General features: G+C 35.7%; 3 protein-coding genes and 2 non-coding genes across 5 annotated transcripts in view; 3 read left to right on the top strand and 2 right to left on the bottom strand.

The window, feature by feature from the left end:
* Positions 1 to 20998, bottom strand: part of LOC149618757 (glutamate receptor ionotropic, NMDA 2B-like) — a 522592-nt gene that overhangs the window by 44038 nt on the left and 457556 nt on the right. The window lies entirely within an intron of this gene.
* LOC149618782 (uncharacterized) lies at positions 6750 to 7967 on the top strand. The gene is made up of 2 exons (XM_089853898.1): positions 6750 to 7615; positions 7709 to 7967. The coding sequence occupies exons 1-2, from the start codon at positions 6821 to 6823 to the stop codon at positions 7787 to 7789; spliced, it is 876 nt and encodes a 291-aa protein (XP_089710024.1). The 5' UTR covers positions 6750 to 6820; the 3' UTR covers positions 7790 to 7967.
* On the bottom strand, positions 9286 to 12035 carry LOC149618781 (speckle-type POZ protein-like). The gene is made up of 2 exons (XM_089853901.1): positions 10741 to 12035; positions 9286 to 10033 (listed from the first exon to the last, which is right to left on the bottom strand). Exon 2 carries the CDS (start codon positions 9822 to 9824, stop codon positions 9402 to 9404), a length of 423 nt encoding a protein of 140 aa, XP_089710027.1. The 5' UTR covers positions 9825 to 10033; positions 10741 to 12035; the 3' UTR covers positions 9286 to 9401.
* On the top strand, positions 15018 to 15090 carry TRNAV-CAC (transfer RNA valine (anticodon CAC)). Its single transcript has one exon. It is a non-coding gene; the product is annotated as a tRNA-Val (tRNA).
* Positions 15156 to 15228, top strand: TRNAV-CAC (transfer RNA valine (anticodon CAC)). The gene has a single exon. It is a non-coding gene; the product is annotated as a tRNA-Val (tRNA).

The following is a 20998-nucleotide window of genomic DNA, read 5'->3' as shown; positions in this document are numbered from 1 at the left end:
AAGTAAGCAGTTAGCCTTTACCAATGCGTAACATCATAAGTTCATAAGCTATTCCATAAGTTTGTCACTGGTTAATGAGAGCTTGTCATGAAGTGATTGAAGTAGGTCATAGATTCTCGTAAAGCGAAGCCTGGTATGGCGATGTCAAAGGCTTAATACAGACTAGGCCAAGGTTCTGGCAGCCATATTGGTGGGTATCAGCTTTCCCTCCAGTAAGGCTGTGAAAATTATCTCACGAATCTTCTTAGCTCCTTCCCCAACCGAAAGCTGCCTAAAGTTAACACCACCTCGGCGGTTGCAATGAATTATTCTACACTGGTTTTCACTGCTGGAAATTTTCACGGAACAGTAAAAAAAAATTCGCAAAATTTTGCGGAAAATTCCAAAAAAAGGCGGTATAACGTTTTCCCTAAAACTTGTAATAAGAAAGAGTGCCAGCTCGTAGAGACCAAGGCTTACCAGTTATGTTGAAAATGCACCATAAGCAACTTAACGATTTTCTTAGACTTTATTGTATTTTTAAAATCGTTAATTTTTATCATATAAATAACGATTTAGCCTAACTTCCTTAATAAATCGTTAACTATACATTTTTAGAAATTTAACTCGACAACACAAACGCCTTCAATAAAAAAAAATGGCGTCGAATATAAACCTCTCGCGAGCTGACCAAAACCAACCTATGACGTCACGCATTCGTCGATTCCTATTGGCCACCGCTTTCCATTTTGTAAAAATATGCGGAAAAATAGAAAACCAATTCCGTGCTTGCGGCAAGTTACCTCTTTAAAAACGGCGCGCCACTCAGTTTTTCCTGCGTTTTGCGCCAGTGAAAACCAGGCTTTACAATTTTGAATATCCCTAGTTTCCAACAACGCGAGCATTTTCCAACGGCTTGCGCACCACCACTGTATGTGGTATCTGCCTCTTAAAGTCCCCCCTTTCCAGAACTAGTCTCCCCTCTTTGGAGCCATTCATGCCACTCACGTGATAGGCTTTGTATCGGAATTTGTATTATTTTGGTACTAAAGCTCTCAGTCAGTCTCTCTCAGTCTCAGATTAGATTTAGAACTGAACTTGAACGGTTTGTTAACATGCAGAGAGAGTTTGAAAATCACCAACTTTATTTCAACAACCGTATAATGGCAACCAAGGCGACACCAAACCAACGAGTTTTTAAGATTAGAAGACAAACGTTTCAGAGAAAAATTACTAGAGATTGCCAATGGATAGTATATATTGAAGCGCATGATCATTACGGAGAGGAAATACATCCATGGACAATGAAGATTTCTTATAACTCGTATAATTGGAATTTGGGTTTTAGCGGTTCTGTAATGGATAAAAATTTAAGGTTCGAACGATGCGCTGTGGAAATCTTCATAAAGTCCATACATGGATTAAAGACTCGAAAACAATATACGATTGGCCCAATGTTTGGTTATTTCAACGATCCCTCTACATACTCTGTCATCTACGACCCAAGAATTTATCAACTCACCGAGGACCAAATGGATATCTTGATCAATATCGCTTCGTGCGAGGAGAATTTCTTTGAAAAATTGAAGATTTCGATGGACCAAGGACTTCTAACAGACACTGTTATCAAAACCAAAGATCGGCCATTTCCTTGTCACAAGTTCGTTTTGGCGTCGCATTCCGAGTATTTCAAGAAAATGTTCCAAACTGATATGAAAGAAAGTCAAACAAACTGCGTCGAATGGACTGAAGTATTTGACGCCTCAGTGGTCAAGGATTTGTTGCATTTCTTCTACACTGGTCAGAAACCACCCAATATTGGCGACAATCATTTTGGATTGCTACAAGCCGCCCATCTCTGTCTTTTACCCGATTTGAAGTCCATGTGTGTCGAAAGTATAGTGCCAATTATTACCGTGGAGAATGCAGCTTTGGTACTTCAATCAGCAGTAATATACGAATCGTACCATCTGCAAAAAGCAGCCTTGAAGTTTGTGGCTGAACATTGGGATGAAATAGTAGCTAAAGATTTCTTCCAGAAATTGGATCCAGAGATTTATAGTACATTGTTCAAAATTATTTTCGAAATGTTCAGGAAAAACATCCTTGATGAAGGAAAAACATCCTTGATGAAGGAAAATTAATCTGAAGTATGCATTTAAAAATTAAACTGAAGTATGCATTTAAAAATTAAGCTGATGTATGCATTTAAAAATTAAGCTGATGTATGCATTTAAAAATTAAACTGATGTATGCATTTAAAAATTAAACTGATGTATGCATTTAAAAATTAAACTGATGTATGCATTTAAAAATTAAACTGATGTATGCATTTAAAAATTACTCTGATGTATGCATTTAAAAGTTACTCTGATGTTTGCATTTAAAAGTTAAACTGATGTTTGCATTTAAAAGTTAAACTGATGTATGCATTTAAAAATTAAACTGATGTATGCATTTAAAAATTAAACTGATGTATGCATTTAAAAATTATACTGATGTATGCATTTAAAAATTAAACTGATGTATGCATTTAAAAATTAAACTGAATTATGCATTTAAAAATTAAACTGATGTATGCATTTAAAAATTAAACTGATGTATGCATTTAAAAATTAAACTGATGTATGCATTTAAAAATTAAACTGATGTATGCATTTAAAAATTAAACCGAAGTATGCATTTAAAAATTAAACCGAAATATGCATTTAAAAATTAAACCGAAATATGCATTTAAAAATTAAACCGAAATATGCATATAAAAATTAAACCGAAATATGCATATAAAAATTAAACCGAAATATGCATATAAAAATTAAACCGAAATATGCATTTAAAAATTAAACCGAAATATGCATTTAAAAATTAAACCGAATATGCATTTAAAAATTAAACCGAAATATGCATTTAAAAATTAAACCGAAATATGCATTTAAAAATTAAACCGAAATATGCATTTAAAAATTAAACCGAAATATGCATTTAAAAATTAAACCGAAATATGCATTTAAAAATTAAACCGAAATATGCATTTAAAAATTAAACCGAAATATGCATTTAAAAATTAAACCGAAATATGCATTTAAAAATTAAACCGAAATATGCATTTAAAAATTAAACCGAAATATGCATTTAAAAATTAAACCGAAATATGCATTTAAAAATTAAACCGAAATATGCATTTAAAAATTAAACTGTAGTATGCACAAGTAATAAGAATTTGAATTAATCAAGAAGTAATTACTTTGTTTGAGAATCTTTACTGAATGTTTCTCGTAATTTAAATTTGAAAAATATCTAATTAATGGTGTTAAATTATAAATATTATTATTGAAAGCTTGTTTGAATCCATGGAACTTTTAATTCATGTTTAAATAACCTGATTTGATGGTGGCTCTTCATATATTGGGTCGAAAAATTTATATTTCAGTCTATCGCTGTTAACTGTCTTACTTAAAACTTTGATACTTTTTATATTCTTATCAAAACAATTGATGTTAAAAGATATGTATACGGTTTTGGAATGCAAATAAACGTAAATGCCATTTTCTTGAATTATCAAGGGTTTCAATGCGTGAATTAGTAGGTATTAACAGGGATAGATTTAATTTTAGAAGAAAGAATGGAGAACAGATAGCATTTACTTCAGTCCGACTCATAGACCACCTAGTATAGAGCCCCTCCCTCCAACACGTAAAGAAAATTTTAAATTATCTTATTGGCTCACTTAAACAACGTTTCGATAACGTTGCTGATGGGGACGGCGAAAAATACGTAATTCCTTTTTACCTCTCTCGCTATGACCCGCCTCTTCTTTCATACGCCCCTCCCGTCCCGTGGAAGGGGGTCCGGGACTTTGACGCACGCCCAGATTACTCTGTTCTCCATTCCTACTCTAAAATTAAATCTATCCCTGGTATTAATATACGGCACTTCAGATTAGTTCACTTGAGCATAATGGGTTTAAACTCCAACCATGAAAGTGGGAGATCGAAAGTCTATTTTTTGATAGACCCTCAAGAGTAGTTTGCAAAACTATACAGTACTTTAGACCTAATCTAGTTAAGCATAACTCCAACAATGCAAGTGGGAGATATAAAGAGTATTTTCAATAGACCTTCAAGAGCAGTTCGCTAAACTTAAAATACCGCGAGTGTTGCTTATGGTGGCTTGTATGGTATTCGCATTTGATGAAAATTTAATGGTTGTAAACCGCTCTTGAACTCTAAAGCTTAACCTTTTTGAGTTGCAAATTCATGTGAAATTCGGATTTCATGAAATTTAAAATTTTCGTTACGTATTGAAGGGGGGGGGTTCTATACTGGGCTATGAGTCGGACTGAGTAAATACCAACCGTTTTCCATTCCTGCTTCTAAAATTACATCTATCCCTGGTATAGAGGCGAAGAGTAATTTAGACACTGCGAATCACGTGTGAATTAGAAAACTGCATGCCGGAAATAGCTTGAAAATTTAAACTAAAATTGAGTACAACAACAGTCTACTGACCTACTGTATAGATAGTTAACACACATAGAGTTCATACCATTTACACCAGAAAGCCAGGCTACTGGAGGACAAAAAGTAGACGGGTTTTTGTACTCCATGTTGCCGGGCCTCTTGGTGTAAATGGTATGAATCCTCCATGTGTGTAAAATATCTATATCCTCTATAGAGCTATCTTAGAAGCCTTAGTGTGACGTCACCCATGCTATTTGCCCATTGAACTAAAGCGGTACCAAACATGGCCACCCACTGCCAAAGCTAAGCCCGTGACGCTTTACCTAGAAACTGACTTCACAACTGAGATAGCTCCACTGTGTATCCAGGTGCTTTCGTACTTTCTTAAGGTGGATTTTGGTATTCAGGCTATTTTGAAAGTAGTTTGAATAGCGAAATAAATGGGGTAGGGAGTGCTGCAAAGTTCGAACGAGCTGTTAGATTCCTCCCTTTGTTACGGTTGTTAAATTTTTACCCTGCTGTGCCTGTGGCACAAGGCTACGTAGCCATTTTACAAAGAGTAGTGAAAACAAATTCCGATGAATCTTTGTCACACTGCTTATTATAGACCCCCAATATATGCCATCAAACTCGTTCGAAAATCGAAAATAAATTTCCACAGAATCATAAAATAGTTCTCAAAACCTTAGAGGAGGAAAGTTTGATTCTGGAGTAGTGCTCTTTGGGACTAACACGAGAGGCCCTTCCCGTGCATCGACGTAAAATTACTTTACCGACAGTAACCCGGTTTTTGGCTGGGCATAAGTTTTAGAGGTCAAGTGATTATAGGAACAAGAACTTCTATTTTCACGTGACTTCCCAACTAAAAACGTTTCACCAGAGGTGTTGGCCCTCAATGACGTCCAACCGTGAGCCTGTTGGGATTTTTAAACAACTATGAACGGTGCTACTCCAAAGTCAAGTTCTGTATATTTGCGAAAAAAAACCTCTCCAGAATCAAACATCCCTCCTCGAAGACGAAAGTAGACTGGCTTTTTCATTGTTGGGCCAACTGGTGATCGCAGCCATCTTCGTTGTTTATATAGGCTTTGAACAATTGCGGAGGGGGCCAACTATACTTCTACTCCAGAATCGAACTTTCCTTCTCCAAGTCCAAACTATACAGACTTTATCACTGTTGGGCCAACAGGTTATTGTCGCAATGTTTGTCTTTTACATGCCTCTTTTTCTTCAGCAAAAAGTGGCTAGCTTTCTCTGGACACTAACACCATGCTAAAGAGTTCAACAAGGGGAAGAGAAGAATTTCGCCGATTCTAAGAAGTATGAACAAGATGGTCGGTTCAGCTGATAATAAATGCTTATCACTCATAACAGAAGCTTATAACTCCAAGGACTTCCCCTAGCTCGGAGATTGTGTTGAATTATTCTACGGTTACGTAAATGCGAATTTTCATGTCTGCCGAAATAAAAAAAATAAAAATAAGTGAAAAAACGTCTACAAGCTTAAAGGGGTGTTGTCTTTTTCGTGAGAGTGGGGAAAAAATTCCTTATGCTAAAGTAAATTTTGATTAGTATAGTTATGGTGGCATCAATGCCCTCGTCACGTCATGACACCGCCATGTGTACTTTTTTATCGCAAGTCAGTGTGAAGCATTGATCAATGTAATTTTAGAAGTAGGAATGGAGAACGGTTCGTATTTACTTCAGTCCGACTCTTAGCCCAGTATAGAGCACCTCCCTCCAACACGTAAAGAAAAGTTTAAATTATCTTATTGGCTCACTTAAAACTACGTTTTGATGACGTTGCTGACGGGGACGGCGAAAAATACGTAACTCCTTATTACCTCTGTCGCTATGACTCGCCTCTTCTTTCATACACCTCCTTCCCTGGGAAGGGGGCCCGGGACTTTGACGCTCGCCCACATTACTCTGTTCTCCATTCCTATATCTAAAATTAAATCTATCCCTGATCATAGCAACTTCCAACGTAATAAACTTATGATGGCACATTTCATATATATAATTTCGAGTGAAAACAATTTTGCTTGAAATTAACTACTACTAGAGAAACTCTATCAAACAGATTTACTGCTGTTAAAATAATTACATAGTCTTACTATCAAAAATTCAAAACATTTACTATTAAAAACACAAACATTCACAACTTTATAGGTTCCATCGTAAATATGATGTGGCCAAAAATCCGCCTAGATACCGCGTCGCGAGTCACGTGATTGGCTGAACCAATAAAGCTTTTATAAAATTTGGAAAAAGAGGGTTGCAGTCTCAGGTGAGTCAGGTTGCTCAGTGCTCACGCTGAAGTTGAACGGTTATAACGATTCACCCTGAAAATAAGCTAAGTTATATTTAAAGATTGAATTATGTCGTCCGAAGCCGCACAAACCACAAGAATTTTTAAAATAAGAAAGCAAACGTTTCAGAAAAAAATAAAAGGGACTGATGAATGGATAGTTGATATTGAAGCGCGTGATGAAAACGGCGATGAATTACACTATTGGAAATTGAAAAGTTCATATAATAATATAAATCACTATTGGTTCGTTAATTTGAGCGGTTCCGCAATGGATACAAATGCAATGTACGATAAATGTTATTGTAAAGTTGATGTTTACATTAACGAAAAAGACAAGTTAACCATCCGTAATGGACACATGAAGGGCCCAATGTTCAATGGATTTAACTTTCCCGACATATATAACCTCGGTTATGATCCTAGATCGACTTCAAACCAAGAAATTCTATTGTTTATCACCATTGCTTCGTGCGACGAAAATAGGTTTACCGAAAAGCAAAAGAGTTTGTTGGACGATGGAACCGTAGCAGACACGATCATCAAAACCAAGGATCAGGAATTTCCTTGTCACAAGTTCGTCTTGGCGTCGCATTCCGAGTATTTCATGAAAATGTTTCAAACTGATATGAAGGAAAGTCAAACTAACTGCGTCGATTGGACTGATGTATTTGACGCTCCAGTGGTCGAGGACTTGTTGCATTTCCTGTACACGGGGCAGAAGCCCCCCAACATTGACGACAACCATTTTGGATTATTAGAAGCCGCCCATCTATGTCTTCTACCCGATTTGAGGGGCATGTGTGTGGATAGTATCGTGCCAACTATTTACGCAAAGAACGCCGCATATGTGCTTCAGTCAGCGGTAATACACGAATCAAACGCTCTTCAAAGACAAGCCGTGAAGTTCGTAGGTGCCAATTGGAGTGAGGTATTAACTACTGATTTTTACCAGCAGTTGGAACCAGACATTTGCAAAAGGTTACTCAAGAACATTTTTGAAATGTTCAGGGAAAAACTTGCCAAAGATGGAAAATGAATCTGCCATACGGATTTTCATTTATATTAATTTTTAAATATCCAATTAATTTTTTTAATTATCCGATTAATTTTTTTAATATCCGATTAATTTTTTTAATATCCGATTAATTTTTTTAATATCCGATTAATTTTTTTAATATCCGATTAATTTTTTTAATATCCGATTAATTTTTTTAATATCCGATTAATTTTTTTAATATCCGATTAATTTTTTTAATATCCGATTAATTTTTTTAATATCCGATTAATTTTTTTAATATCCGATTAATTTTTTTAATATCCGATTAATTTTTTTAATATCCGATTAATTTTTTTAATATCCGATTAATTTTTTTAATATCCGATTAATTTTTTTAATATCCGATTAATTTTTTTAATATCCGATTAATTTTTTTAATATCCGATTAATTTTTTTAATATCCGATTAATTTTTTTAATATCCGATTAATTTTTTTAATATCCGATTAATTTTTTTAATATCCGATTAATTTTTTTAATATCCGATTAATTTTTTTAATATCCGATTAATTTTTTTAATATCCGATTAATTTTTTTAATATCAAATTAATTTTTTTAATATCCAATTAATTTTTTAATATCCAATTAATTTTTTAATATCCAATTAATTTTTTTAATATCCAATTAATTTTTTTAATATCCAATTAATTTTTTTAATATCCAATTAATTTTTTTAATATCCAATTAATTTTTTTAATATCCAATTAATTTTTTAATATAAAATTAATTTTTTAATATAAAATTAATTTTTTAATATCCAATTTATTTTTTTAATATCCAATTAATTTTTTAAATATACAATTAATTTTTAAAGTATGCAATTAATTTTTTAAATATACAATCAATTTTTGAAGTATCCAATCAATTTTTGAATTATCCAATTAATTTTTTTAATATCCAAATAATTTTCAAGTATGCAAATAATTTTCAAGTATGCAAATAATTTTCAAGTATGCAAATAATTTTCAAGTATCCAAATAGTTTTCAAGTATCCAATTAATTTTTTTAATATCCAATTAATTTTAAGTATCCAATTATTTTTTTTAATATCCAAAATATGCAATTAATAATGGTAATATTTTGATATGCTTTATTCATAAGTTTTGAAGGCATTTTTATATTTGTAATATCAAAAATAAAATCTCATTTTAAATAAAAGTATTGCCGATCAAGTGCTTTGTACATCGTACTTCTGAATTAATATCATTCTACGGAATGAACTCTTATTTCTCATTAAACTTCAAGAGCAGTTTGGAAACGAAAGAAAAGGCTTATGCTACTTCGATGAAATAAGAATATAGTAGTTGCAAACTGCTCTTGCGCGGCAATGATAAGATTCTTAAGAATTTCCTATTGTTGCGAAATTCCCTACCAATACAATATTGTACAATTTCAACTACAATAGTGCTAAATGAATAGATAGGAGACACAAAGTTATGATAATATATTCAAAGCTTAATAAGAACACATATCAAAGAGTTAATACTGTTTATTATGAATTGAAAAATATTTGATGAAAACATTTAGTAGAAAAATAGAAATTCGATGTAACGAATGAACAGCTCAATTATTTTATAAACACGCGGTTGTTTTCATTTTCCACTGTGCAGGACTTTTTTCCTTAACATTTCAAAAACGCTTTTCATTAATCTCTTGCAAATGACTGGCTTTAATTTCTCGTAAAAATCAATAGCTAGATCATCCCAGTGGTCAGCCACGAACATCACGGTTGCTCTTTTAAGAGAGTTCAATTCGCATATTACCGATTTTTCAAGCAGATAAAACGCGTTCTCCACTGAAATAACTGGAATTATGCTTTCGACACACATGGCCATCAAATCTGGCAAAAGACAGAGGTGGGCGGCTTCAAGCAATCCAAAATGGTTGTCAGCAATGTTGGGTGGTTTCTGCCCAGTGTAAAGGAAATGCAACAACTCCTTGACCACTGAGGCGTCAAATACTTCAGTCCATTCGACGCAGTTAGTTTGACTTTCCTTCTTAATGGTTTGAAACATTTTCTTGAAATACTCGGAACGCGAGGCCAAGACGAATTTGTGGCAAGGAAATTCCTGATCCTTGGTTTTGATGATCGTGTCTGTTAAATTGCATTCGTTCAGCAATGTCTTTTGACCTTTGAAAAAGTTGCTCTCGTCACACGACGCGATGGTGAGATATAAGTGTTTAAAAAGGTTTGCATCATTAATAGGTACACTACCAGCAACACCTTAAAATAATGAATTTCGGTAAAGAGCGTATTAAACAGTGCTAAAATCATCATGGTACAAAATTATGTATGGTAAATAATAAAAAATAATAATAATGTACATTTATAAGATGCGATATGTATGCGTCGGCATAAGTCTATGATGTAGACTCATCGAGGGGATAATCAATAAAACTATCAAATTTATAACATGTGATAAGTATGCGTCGACATAATTTTATGTTGTAAAGTTAATTGAGAGTTATGTATGTGATCATTTTAGCATTGCTAAAGGTAACTCATCGAGGGGATAATCACTAAAATTGATAATCACTACAACTAAACTTTCTTTTTCAAAAGGTTCTGGGCATAAGTCAATGTCAAAAATTTATAAGATGCTATAAGTATGCGTCGGCATAAGTCTATGTTGTAAACTCATCGAGGGGATAATCACTAAAACCATCTGTTCTTCTATTCGCCGGGATATTACAATTATAGCATAAGTAATTTTATAAGGAAAATAATTTTATCACTGTGTAGAGTCGAGGGGCTATCTCTCTGTCTCTTTCTGCGCGAGCTTTATTGCAACCGAAAATCGTTCTAAGTCAGATTTCAACTCTTTTAATCGTCACGTTTGGGTTATATTAAATAAGTTATTTCAATATCATATTTGAAAGTTTTGATTTCAACTCTATTCAAGTTTTATTTACCATTTTACTGTTACTTACCACCAATGCCTCCACGGTTTACAACCGCTGAAGGAACATGACCGTAGGGGATATGAAGCGAAAGCTGAAACTATTGAACCTTGGGCCGTTCATGTATCCTTTGTGGATCATAAATAATTCACCTTTGACCTCGATGTTCACTTCGCAGTAACATCTTCCGTACCACACATTCGTATCCATTACTGAACCGCTGGCATTCATAAAACATTCATGATTGATCTTAATATATGTAATATTCATTTTCCACTGGTGTATTTCATCGCCAAGTTCATCATGCCCGGTAATAATTTCGGTCCATTCACAATCTCCTGATATTGCTCGGTGAAATGTTTGCTTTCTTATCTTCAACATAATTTGTCTTTAAAACTTAACTTTAATTCACGCTTTATTCGGTGAGCAAATCGCGCGACCGTTCAACTTCAGTGTGAATAACAATCTGAGTCCCAAATATTTTGAAATGTCTGTCTTTCACTTGGCATGACTCACGTTACTGATTTCTTAGAAACGTTTTAGCCATATTGCAATTGCGATGTAGTTTTTTTTTCAATACAACTATAAGTTCGTAATTATTTTAATTTTGGGAGAGCTATTTCGGCTTAACTACCGACCGACTAAAAAATCCGTAATTAATCTCTACTAATTTAGTTTTTACTACTATTCTTTAATATCTGATGTCTATTTGCTGGTTTCTGTGGTTTGGTTACTATTTTTTCTTGAAGGTTTATAGGTTAAAAAAGATTTAAGTTAATTTCATACTAATTCTGCCCAATACACGCTAAAAAAATGGTTTGAATTTTTAACGGTTACTTGTGGGCCTGGGTAAAAGGTGCTCTCTCCTATTGGTTGGTTAAGCTGTGTTCAATAGGACTAAGCAGTTTTACCGGTCAAGTAAATTCAAAAGCTCGGTTACTTTCGCTGTCCGCACCTGGTACAGCAGACTGATTTTGTTGACCAGTATAGCTCTGATTTTTAATTTGAATGTTTTGAAGCATTTTCAGTTTTTTCTTTTGGTGATCATACATTCGTAGACATTATTTAAATAATAATTGAAGATTTGGCAGTCATTTACACGACACCTCTTTCTAACATTCACTCATTTTTAAGTTAAAACGTGATTTTTTGTCAAACGCGTTGGTTGTTATTAGAAATAACACGAATTCTTAACCCTAACAGTAATTTTAGGAGCTCTGGAGCAGACAAAATTATTAACCAATAAGAAGCGAGAAGCCTTAACGGATAGAATGTACCTCATAGATGTCGCCCCATCGTTCGCACAAAATTCATCCCCTATTTCCTCCCCCTTATCCTAAGCACCTCCAACAGCTTGTTTTATTTATGTTTCCGTGTATTGTGGGCACGAAAACCTTTAGTAAACCTCCTGAAGGGTTGAAGGAATTCATGGTTCTTTCCCCTCTTCTGAAGGAATGTTGCATGTAAACAAGTTGTTTTTCCACAGTTTTGGGGTTTTTTTACACGGTTTTGCACAAACATATTTTGATCGTTTATAATAATAATAAAAATAATAAAAAAATGCAAGAATTTACTAATTGTAGATATGACTTGATACCGTTTTGTAACGTTAAAGTAATATTCACCCGCTTTTGCTAATTTCCTATGGAGATTAACATGGGTTTTTCGTGATTTTTCCCCACCGATAACTTAAAAACTACAGCGAAGATACTTTTCGGAATTATCTTAAATTAACAATTAAGTATTCAGGGTGTGCTATCAGCCAGTTTGATCAAAACAATTAAGTCTAAGTATGTTAATTTTTACCTCTCCGAGTGACGTAGTCCCGGAGAGGTATTACACCGGCCGTGTCTGTCTGTCTGTCTGTGTGTCAGACCCCACGTGACCGCGTTCGCAGTTTACAAATCGGAGCAAACAAATACCCAATTCCCGGAACGCGTTCGCGGTTCACGGAAATTTGGCCATTCATCTGCCAACACCAGTCTTTACTAACTGGCTACTAAGGACCACAATCTGCTAGTCTTTGTCCATCCCACATGGACACTAGCCTGTACTTGCTGGCTCGTAAGCACCACCATCTTCTGTTCTTCGTCAATCCCACATTGACACCAGCTTCTATGCACCACCATCTTCTGTTCTTCGTCAATCCCACATTGACACCAGCTTCTATGCACCACCATCTTCTGTTCTTCGTCAATCCCACATTGTCACCAGCTTCTATGCACCACCATCTTCTGTTCTTCGTCAATCCCACATTGACACCAGCTTCTATGCACCACCATCTTCTGTTCTTCGTCAATCCCACATTGACACCAGCTTCTATGCACCACCATCATCTGTTCTTCGTCAATTCCACATTGACACCAGCTTCTATGCACCACCATCTTCTGTTCTTCGTCAATCCCACATTGACGCCAGCTTCTATGCACCACCATCTTCTGTTCTTCGTCAATCCCACATTGACACCAGCTTCTATGCACCACCATCTTCTGTTCTTCGTCAATCCCACATTGACACCAGCTTCTATGCACCACCATCTTCAGGTCTTTGTCCATTCCGGCTTCTTCTCCATCGTTATCGTTTGGTTTTAAGATATACGCGGCGATCGGCTTGGGTTACGAGAAACGTCTAGCCTCCCAATGGCAGGGCTTCCACCATCGGTTCACGCGAATGCGTTTTTATCTATTATTATAATGGAAACGAATCGTACATATACCCCAAAATTTGAAGAAAGCGGGCAAGAGGGGTACCCTACACTTTAAACGTCAATATTAGAAAAGTTTCAAAAGATAATAGGAATAACTTTATTTTAAACGATTTAACTATTTTTAAAGTTATTTACTGGCGATTAAAATAATTAATATCATTTATATTTAATTAATTATTTAAGATAAACTTATTTCTATGTAATGACACAAGTGAGAGTTTATATAGAACGAGTAATGAAGATTGCATCCGAATCGAAACACTACACGCACATCAAAGTTAATATAAAGCGAGTAGGATGATAAGATCTCTTACAAAACGATAACATTTCCTTTTTGCAGAATATTAAATGGAAATATTTTTCGGCATTACGATTCTTTAAGTAGTTGTGTAGCTATAAAGCTCTGTTTCATCTTAATATTCCAAGAACATCTTTTGATATTAACATTTCAAATTTGGTGTTTACTTTTTAATTCAGCTTTACTACATTTATATATATTGTGTAAACGCATTTTTTATATTCATTAGATAATATGGATGTTAATTCTTCATCTATCCACAAGTATTGAAACGTTTGGGTCTGTGAAATAAGTAGGGGTGTGCGAATACCACTTTTTGGGTATCGAACCGGTTATCGAATACCCAAAAATTTTCCTTATCAAATACCGAATCGAATAGTTTATTCCGAATCGAATACCGAATAGTTGGGCCTTGGTAATTTTTTTCCTTCCCGATTATTCGCGAATAGTTAAGCCTAGTAACCGCGAATATTTAACCCTAACATTCGCGAATACTAGGCCAACTATTCGCGGTTAATCGGGTAGTAACCCTAATATTCGCCAATAGTCAATACAAAGCAAGGAGAAGAACATTTTGAAGCTCCTAAATTTCAAAATACCTCTCCTCATTGGTGGTCAAGTATTTTTTAAAATTTTCCTATGCACTTGCTGGTAGTTTTTGATGGGAGACAAATAAAATTGGGATGATATTTTTTAAATAATGTTGGTCGCTCTAGTGCCAAGGACCTAAATTTATGGTAGTCGAACTTTAACCGAATAGTCAGTTCGGTATTCGGTATTCGAATCGAATAGTGAAAATGGGCTTATCGAATACCGAATCGAATAGTGAAAATGGGCTTATCGAATACCGAATCGAATTATTCGGTTCGGTATTCGATCGAGTTATTCGATTGAAACGGTTAACCGCACACCTCTAGAAATAAGATACCCTGGATTTAAACTAGAAATGACCTGGTTTCGCCTCCTCTTATGGGAGGTGTTAACGGTTCAGAGTGAGTCGAAAGTTAAATACACCCTTCAGTGATACATTTTAGGTCCTCGTTAGAATTATTGAGGATGCAAAGGAAATTGTTAAACGCTTAAGCCTTTGCTAAAGACCTTGGCAATATTTCGCCAATTTGAACTATGTATTTCCGGTTTTCTCATTGGCTGGTGGACCTGTGTTTAGAAAGTAAATTCGTCTCGGCTCGGAGAGGTTTATTTTGGTTTCCCAACTTGTAGTTAATTACAGAAGTACGGCTTTGACCATCGTGATTGGACTTAATAATTAGCTAGATCTCTTGGAAAACTCAGGGTTATTACGTATCTGTAGTGTGGTGGTTATCACATCCGCTTCACACGCGGAAGGTCCCAGGTTCGAGCTCTGGTAGATACATGTATTGACCATCGTGATTGGACATAAGAATTAGCTAGATCTCTTGGAAAACTCAGTGCTACCACGTATCTATGGTGCAGTGGTTATCACGTCCGCTTCACACGCGGAAGGTCCCAGGTTCAAGCCCTCGTAGATATATGTTTTGACCATCGTGATTGGGCGCTTGAATTAGCTAGATCTCTTGGAATACTCAGTATTACCACGTATCTATGGTGTAGTGGTTATCACGTCCGCTTCACACACGGAAAGTCCCAGGTTCGAGCCCAGTTAGATACATGTTTTAACCATCGTGATTGGACAAAATAATTAGTTAGATCTCTTGGAAAACTTAGACTTACCACGTGTCTGTGGTGTAGTGGTTATAATAAATATTTAACAATTATTTCACTTCACTTGGTTTAATAATGTGACATAGGTAGCATACTTTTTCCCTACTTTTAAAACCATTAAACTAAGTAATATTAGAAGTTCAACAGATTGTCAAAAAAAAAGATGTTAAAAGCCACTGTAAATGGTGCTTAAATGCCTAATATTTCCTTAATACTTCCAAATAATATTAGTAAATGGCGTGAATTGATCATAGAAATGGGGTTAAAATACACCCTAAATGATGTCTTTTTTTGGCACTGGAAAAAACAGTATATTTGGTGTTTGAATGCACCATTATATTTTAGAGTGCAAATGTATGACGGTAAAGCAAACATAATTATTCAAAATTTAATTACATTAAGACTGAAGTGACAGATATTATATACAAGTTGGGAAAGCCAAAATATTACCTCTCCGAGTGGAGATGACTATCACTACCCCTTAAACAACCTAAATATATGCATCTATCGCTTTTTTTAATTCTTTGCAAGTGCAGGAATTCAATTTTAAAATAGTCAATTGTTCAAGCCTTTTCAATATCTCTCAATTGCTGGGGAAACTCTACTCTCTTGCTATACCTCAACCGTATTCTTAGTCTACCAGTATGACTTGTAACATTTGTCCATATCAAAGCTGATACATACATCGCCACACAAAAAGCAAATGTCCCCAAAACATGGAAGCCACAACCCAATCACACATAAGCTAGGCTCGTACTTGTTCATCGCTTTCGATGATTTCACTAATATTAGCATTAACATTTTGTACATTATTGGGTTCCTTATTAATAGATATGCCTACGCCTACAGTACTTTCAATAGAACATTTATTTAATGCATTATCTTTCGTACGATCATGGCCAACTGGCCTCGTGGTAGGACCAACATTTTGCGTGCTAGAACCTGTTCCAGAAACAGCCTTCTCCTTTCATTTTCTCGTTTCCTAAATTCAGGATCTGACCTTTTTGCCCTCATTCTTTCCCTTGCCTTTCGTTTTCTGATTTCCTCTTTACTTAAATTATTATCTTCCTCCATTTACTTCTTAATCAGTTAAATACTCACAAAGGTTGGCAAAATCAATCTCCTTAAATACTCACACAGGTTGGCAAAATCAATCTCCTTCAGTAATACGTAAGGCTTAATTATATTATTTGCCGAACAAAATTAATCGAGCAAATTTAACACTTAACTTCTTCCTTCGAAATTCTATCAAAGAATGAATCAACTGTTTAAAAAAAGGTTTTTTTCGCGAATAGGGCGCTATCATACCAACAGCAATTCCGTCATATTTAAAAAATATACATTGCCAACACTTTTTTCAAATAAAGAATGATAAAAGTGCGTAAAAAAGGTCTTTCACAAATAGGCCTAGGGGGCGTATAAAATAAACAGCAACAACGCTCTACAGCTACACTAATCTTACACAAACAAGGAGTACTATAAACCCACTACTGGAAGCGGTATTTTTATTCAAACGTAAAACAATTTCGCTTAAGCTTAACATCTCTAGACATCGGTAAAAATGTCTCTATCACTCCTAGACATTATAACTCAAATTCATCTGATTATGTTTTAACAAGGTTAAATCTAACTGGGAGTAAGATGAAAGGAGTAGAAGCTTATCTGTCTAAGGAAATATGAAATTTTATCTTAACAGTTCGTTAAATCATAAGTTTATAACGAAAAAACGCGGAAGGGGAAAACGAGCAGACAACAGCGATTTTTGGGGGTAGAAGGTTAAGAGCGCCATCTGTCGTCCGTGCCAAAGTTGAACTTCCACTCGAAACGCAATGAGAAAGTGGATAAAATAATGCCATCAGCTATTTAACTGCGTCGATATATTTAACGACTTGACCCATGACATGCCCATAACACTGGCTTCTATGAATCCTATTTATTCTTGGATGCTAGGAAACTTGGTAGACGTAACAGTCTGTACCAAGTACCCAAGCATCCTTCAATAAACGCCTGGCAACATTGTGGTACGCATGGTACAACTAAAAAATAGGACGTGTATCTATCTTTCCAGTCACTCCAAGTCGTTAAGCCCTCATTACAGAGGATTTGAAACACTATCGTAATTCCAAGTGTCTCGAATCTCTACGTTCCTGTCCATTATGAACAGTACTGAGAGAAAGATACATCAGAAAGAGCCATTCAAATCGAATTGCCGAAAATATTATCCATATTTTCATTTCATATAACAGAGAAAACAAATTATTATGGTTCTGAGAGGAGCTTCCCATTTTGGTTGTTGTTCTCAAAAATATATCGCAATGCACGGGCCTAGATAGATACAGGAGGCAATGTAGGAAATATAACGCAATGCACGGGCCTAAAAAGATATAAGAGACAATGTACGAAATATAACGCAATGCACGGGCCTTGATAGATATAGGAGGCAATGATTTAACGACTTCGGTACTTGGGTTTATCTTTAATATTTAAATAAATATAATTATTTTTAATTATTTTAATCGCCAGTAAATAACTTTAAAAATAGTTAAATCGTTTAAAATAAAGTTGTTCATAATATCTTTCGAAACTTTGCTAATATTGACGTTTAAAGTGAAGGGTACCCTTCTTGCCCGCTTTCTTCAAATTTTGGGGTATATATACGATCCGTTTCCATTATAATAATAGATAAAAACGCATTCGCGTGAACCTTTGGTGGAAGCCCTGCCATTGGGAGGCTAGACGTTTCTCGTAACCCTAGCTGATCGCCGCGTATATCTTAAAACCAAATAATAGATAAAAAAATATTCGCGTGAACCGATGGTGGAAGCCCTGCCATTGGGAGGCTAGACGTTTCTCGTAACCCTAGCCGCTCGCCGCGTATATCTTGAAACCAAACGATGACGGTGGAAAAGAAGCCAGAATGTACTGACCGGCGTCCATGTGGAATGGACAAAAGACCTGAAGATGGTGGTGCATAGAAGCTGGTGTCAATGTGGAATTGACGAAGAACAGAAGATGGTGGTGCATAGAAGCTGGTGTCAATGTGGAATTGACGAAGAACAGAAGATGGTAGTGTATAGAAGCTGGTGTCAATGTTGAATTGACGAAGAACAGAAGATGGTGGTGCATAGAAGCTGGAGTCAAAGTGAAATTGACGAAGAACAGAAGTTGGTGGTGCTTGGAAGCAAGCACGTACAGACTAGTGTCCATGTGGGATGGACAAAGACTAGCAGATTGTGGTCCTTAGAAGCCAGTTAGTAAAGACTGGTGTTGGTAGATGAATGACCAAATTTCCGTGAACCGCGAACGCGTTCCGGAAATCGGGTATTTGTTTGCTCCGATTTGTAAACTGCGAACGCGGTCACGTGGGGTCTGACAGACAGACAGACACACACACAGACAGACAGACACGGCCGGTGTAATACCTCTCCGTGACATACGTCACTCGGAGAGGTAAAAAACGTCTTGGTTTGGACCAAGGCCGAAAAAACAAACGATATGTGTGAGGTTTATCAATTGACTGAAGTTCAGATATTGAATTTTTTTTCTAGTTATTTTTATCCACTCAATCCTTAATCAATATTTAATTCAATCAACTGATTTTACTGTTAATCGATCTAGTCCCTCTAAATTAATTGAAAAAATTACATATCTACGCTTTTTCAAGAACAATTAATTTCATGATAAAATGTTTTCGGAAAATGTAATTGTTCTTGAAAAAGCGTAGATATGTAATTTTTTCAATTAATTTAGAGGGACTAGATCGATTAACAGTAAAATCAGTTGATTGAATTAAATATTGATTAAGGATTGAGTGGATAAAAATAACTAGAAAAAAAATTCAATATCTGAAACTTCAGTCAATTGATAAACCTCACACATATCGTTTGTTTTTTCGGCCTTGGTCCAAACCAAGACGTTTTTATATAATTCTTTACAACTGAATAGTAAATCCCCTGGCGAGTTTTCTAGGTTTAATAAGCCTATACTGTATCATTCGAAGTGTGTATACATTTCACTAGACATTAATATATTGAAGTAAAGGTAATTTTTCTCCGAAAGTGGCTTAGTAGACCATTCAATTTGTTACGTGCAGAGAAACAAACATATTCGAATCTTTGGTTATTTCCCTCGCGCAAAGAAGCGCCGCTAGAGGCAGTGTGAGTCGGCTAGCCTCCCGCGTACAGTGAACTCGGGCTTCTTCTGGCGTTCGCTTGGCTTCTGGTATGAGGGAAATAACCCAAGATTCGAATATGTGTTTGTTTTTCTGTAAGTAACTAATTTAATGGTCTATTTGAAGTAAAATAACTTTTACCTCAAGCGTAAACACAGTTAGTGCGTTCATTCAGTAGGGACAATGTAACTTTCTATGGACTTGACCTTCTCGTTCATACTTCATTTCTGAGCGCCCTCTTAATACAAGTATTAGCAAAATTCCCTTGGTTTTCCTACTGATAGTTGCAACACAGTATTGTAAGCGTTCGTTTCTGACTGTAATGGTCAAACTCTTCAATAGAGTCCTCAGTGGGTTGAACCTGTCAATGGTTTCGCCCTATTTTTCTTAGAATTTTGCGACCTTGGCTAGGTTTAAGTAACATTATAACGGTAAGTATGGCGCTGCTTAATGTCTTAAATAAGGCTTCTTCCGATGTTATCAATAGAGAACAAATAATTAGTTGGTTCAAGAAGCGATATCTAAAGACTAATTTACTAGGGAGAAGGTTATAAATTCGCCACATTTCTAGCTTTATCTCCAGTTCAACCGTAGGTCCGGAGTTAATTCCAGCCTCTAAATTACAACCAGCATCTCATTGGTTCTTGAAAACTCACGTCAGCGCGAGGCGAATGAAGAAAATTACGTATTTTCCTACTGAAATTACATACAGAGAAACCTACACGCAGAGGGCGAGGCCACCATTTGATGTAGTCTCCCTGGCGCCAAGGAGCGACGCCAGACGGAGCCCGAATTTAGTATACGTTTGAGACTAACCAACTCACACTGCATCTAGCCGTGCTTCTTGGCGGGAGGGAGAATACCCCAATGGCGGCCTCGCCCCCGTGTGGTTTTTTTCTCTGTATGTATTTTCTGATATGGTTTATAGTGGTAAGCTCTCTTCGGACGCTAACACCTTGCTAAAGAGTTCAAGAAGGGGAGAGAAGATTTCGCAAATTCAAAATTGCAACCCCTTGGATTCTATTAGGGAGGGATGACAAAGAAATTTGAACAAGATGGTCGACTCAGCTGATAGTAAATCCACATCATTCGAATCAGAAGTCTACAATGTCACGGAAGTTTACATCAGAAGCATCTTCTCCGTTCTTACGATAAATTTTCCAATGGTTACGAGTCTACGACAGTAGCGCGTTAAGCGGAATTTTCGAGGTATGTCCGCCGAAAATAGCAAACAAATGAAAAAACGTTTCTTGTCGTCTTTTTGTGAAAGTTTGAAAAAACTCCTCCTGATATAGTCAATTTTGATTGGAATTGTTTGGCGCCCTCAACAGAACATTCTATTATTGACATAGGTGAAGAGAACTATACAGGGCGTAGGGTGTGCGTCAAAAAACACCGCTAGAGGCAG

Source organism: Phalangium opilio, unplaced genomic scaffold (assembly GCF_054372755.1).
Source record: "Phalangium opilio isolate 3A_F unplaced genomic scaffold, DU_Popi_V2 ptg000209l_1, whole genome shotgun sequence".
Classification (NCBI taxonomy): Eukaryota; Metazoa; Arthropoda; class Arachnida; order Opiliones; family Phalangiidae; genus Phalangium; species Phalangium opilio.
Note: the sequence above shows the minus strand (reverse complement) of the source record. Positions and strands in the feature narration are given on the sequence as shown.